A 2,356-nucleotide genomic window follows, 5' to 3' on the forward strand; every position below is an offset into this window, starting at 1 on the left:
AAAAAAAAAAAAGATTATTACTGGTAAGGGCTACAAAAATGGACAAAACTTAAAAATTATACATTTGGGGATTGGTGTGGTGGTGCACACCCATACTCAGGGGGCCGAGGCAGGAGGTTAGTTTTTTGGGTTTTTTTTTTTTCCCCAGTACTGGCGAGTGAACTTAGGACCCTGCACTTGCCAGGAAAGCACTTAATTCTATTGAGCTATCTCTCTGGCCCTAGGAGGATAGTTTTAAGGCCAGTCTGGGCTACATAGTGAGTTGAAGACTAGCCCGAACTACAGAGTTAAGGCTGTTGTGAAAAAAAAGCAATCAATCATCAAATTGGGGAGATGAAAACAAAAAAGGTTAAAAACAAAATTGGAACAACACATGTCACCTACACAGCTGAGACTTTAAAACACTTCACACACTTTATAGCAAAGATTTAGAATTCTTAAAAACTCAGGGAAAGAATATGTAATTCTTAGACACAACATGTTAAAACCAAGCTGCTTTTAAGAAAAAAATGAAGGAGAAAGGAAAATGGTTTAAGTTCCCACTTCAATACAATGAATGTATCAGCAGCATGACCTGCTAACGGAAATTCTCTGACCCTCCAAGACTGCTTTACTTTTAATAATATTCATAGTCTCACCTAACATATTGAAGGGACTGACGAGGATGACATAGGAGTAGAAAATTCCCTTAAATATTTCCACTTGGCTCCTAACTACATTGGAGCATAGAAATTTGAAGATAGTTTTCAGATAGCTTTAGATTTTATGACACTCAAAATAAGAAAATCTCCAGAAAAACTCTTAGTCTTTAAACTTGCCCAGGTATCTACGTTTTTTAAAATATGAAAAAGTGTTTTATAACTATATGATTATGTAACTAAGGTCTATGGAGATAGAAAAAAAATACCCATTTCGAGGCCATTGCCTTCACAACATATTTGGAAATCAGAACACATACAGAATTATAAATATTCTAAAAAATAAAATCATTAGAATACCAAATATACAGAAAAGGGTTATTACTAGCGTGGTCAAGCTAAGTAACTTAAATAAGCAGTATAAGAGTAGGGAAAAGCAACCTGTGGAAGCAAACATGAATGACGCCGGGCGGGCGGGCAGAAGCAGGCACAGAGATCACTGTGCAGTACTCCCAGGCCCTGGCTCCAGGGTTCTTGGTACCTGCGTGGATCCTTCCCCATTCCTCTTCATTCCGCTGACATTATCTACAACTACTTGATTCAATTATCTTTAAGCAGTATCTTTTGTAAGAAGAGTAAATTAGAAATAATGAGAGCCTTTCAAAAATTACAACTTTAGATCACTGGGCCACTGCAGGATCCCGAGTTTATGTAATCTAACTCTACCGTATCCAAACATTCCTCAGGTCCTATCCATCAGGGTCTTACAACCTGCCCCCCCCCATTAACACAATCTCTTCTCTGAAAACGCAGCTCAGATAATTACAGTCTTAAATCCCAAATGTCACAAGACATCCTGAGTTCTTAATATCTCTCCATAGCACTAGACGTGAAACCCAGGGTCTGCTCCATTCCTCCTTTTGTCTATGGAAAACGAAAAGGTAAATCAACTTCTTCAAGGCCATAAGCCAAATGACCTGGGTAAAAATCATGGAAATGAATTTCCTGGCCCTTCCTTGGTACTCTTACTAGAAAATTTTCACGAGTATCCAATTCCAAATCTCTTTTATTGAACAGACAAACCGAGGTCTTATCAACTGAGCATCAAGCATTTTTTGAAAACCCTATAAACCCAATGTAATCACATTTACTTCTCTCTCAATTGACAATTTTTCACAAATTTTTAAGCATAAAACTTGGACTGGATTATTTCACCCACAAAGGAGCATTAATTGGAACGTGGTCTAAGTAGCTTCAATGAAGAACACCTGTCAAAGACAGTCAAAGACAGTAAAAGCCATCGAAAAATACGAAGATAACAGGAAAATCTTCATTTTTACAATTACACGGGAGAGTACTACACAAAAACTGAAATGAAGGTCAGGTGACAAATTACACTAAAGACAACCCGGGAAAGAACCTGGAAAAAATTAGAAAAGATACGAAGCGGGCCTCTGGAAATGAAGGCAGCAAAGGCACAATCACTCACTCGAGCTGGCCAATGAGGGTACCCTTTCATCTTGGCGAAGATGAGGTCTCCAGGTTTGAAATCGCGAGTCATGTTTCGGGGGCGAGGCTGGGGGTCCCGAGTCCGGAGGAAGCGGCGGCGCGCGGCGAAGTGATGCTCGGGCGCGGGGCGGAGCTCTGGCTCCCCGGCCGGCGGGCTGGGGGCGACGCCTCCCTCCGGGGTCCCGACGCGCCTGCGAGCCGGCGGGGGG

General features: G+C 41.1%; 1 protein-coding gene across 4 annotated transcripts in view; it reads right to left on the bottom strand.

Moving 5' to 3' along the window:
• Psip1 (PC4 and SFRS1 interacting protein 1) overlaps positions 1-2,349 on the bottom strand; it is a 48,966-nt gene extending 46,617 nt beyond the window's left edge. For all 4 annotated transcript variants that reach the window (XM_004631720.2, XM_023715831.1, XM_004631721.2 and 1 more), the window contains exon 1: positions 2,128-2,349. In XM_004631720.2, the coding sequence (XP_004631777.1) occupies positions 2,128-2,199 (72 nt within the window). In that variant the 5' untranslated portion in view covers positions 2,200-2,349. The remainder of the gene's footprint in view (positions 1-2,127) is intronic.
• Positions 2,350-2,356: the final 7 nt, after the last annotated feature.

The sequence above is a fragment of the Octodon degus genome, unplaced genomic scaffold (assembly GCF_000260255.1).
Source record: "Octodon degus isolate 3935 unplaced genomic scaffold, OctDeg1.0 scaffold00044, whole genome shotgun sequence".
Classification (NCBI taxonomy): Eukaryota; Metazoa; Chordata; class Mammalia; order Rodentia; family Octodontidae; genus Octodon; species Octodon degus.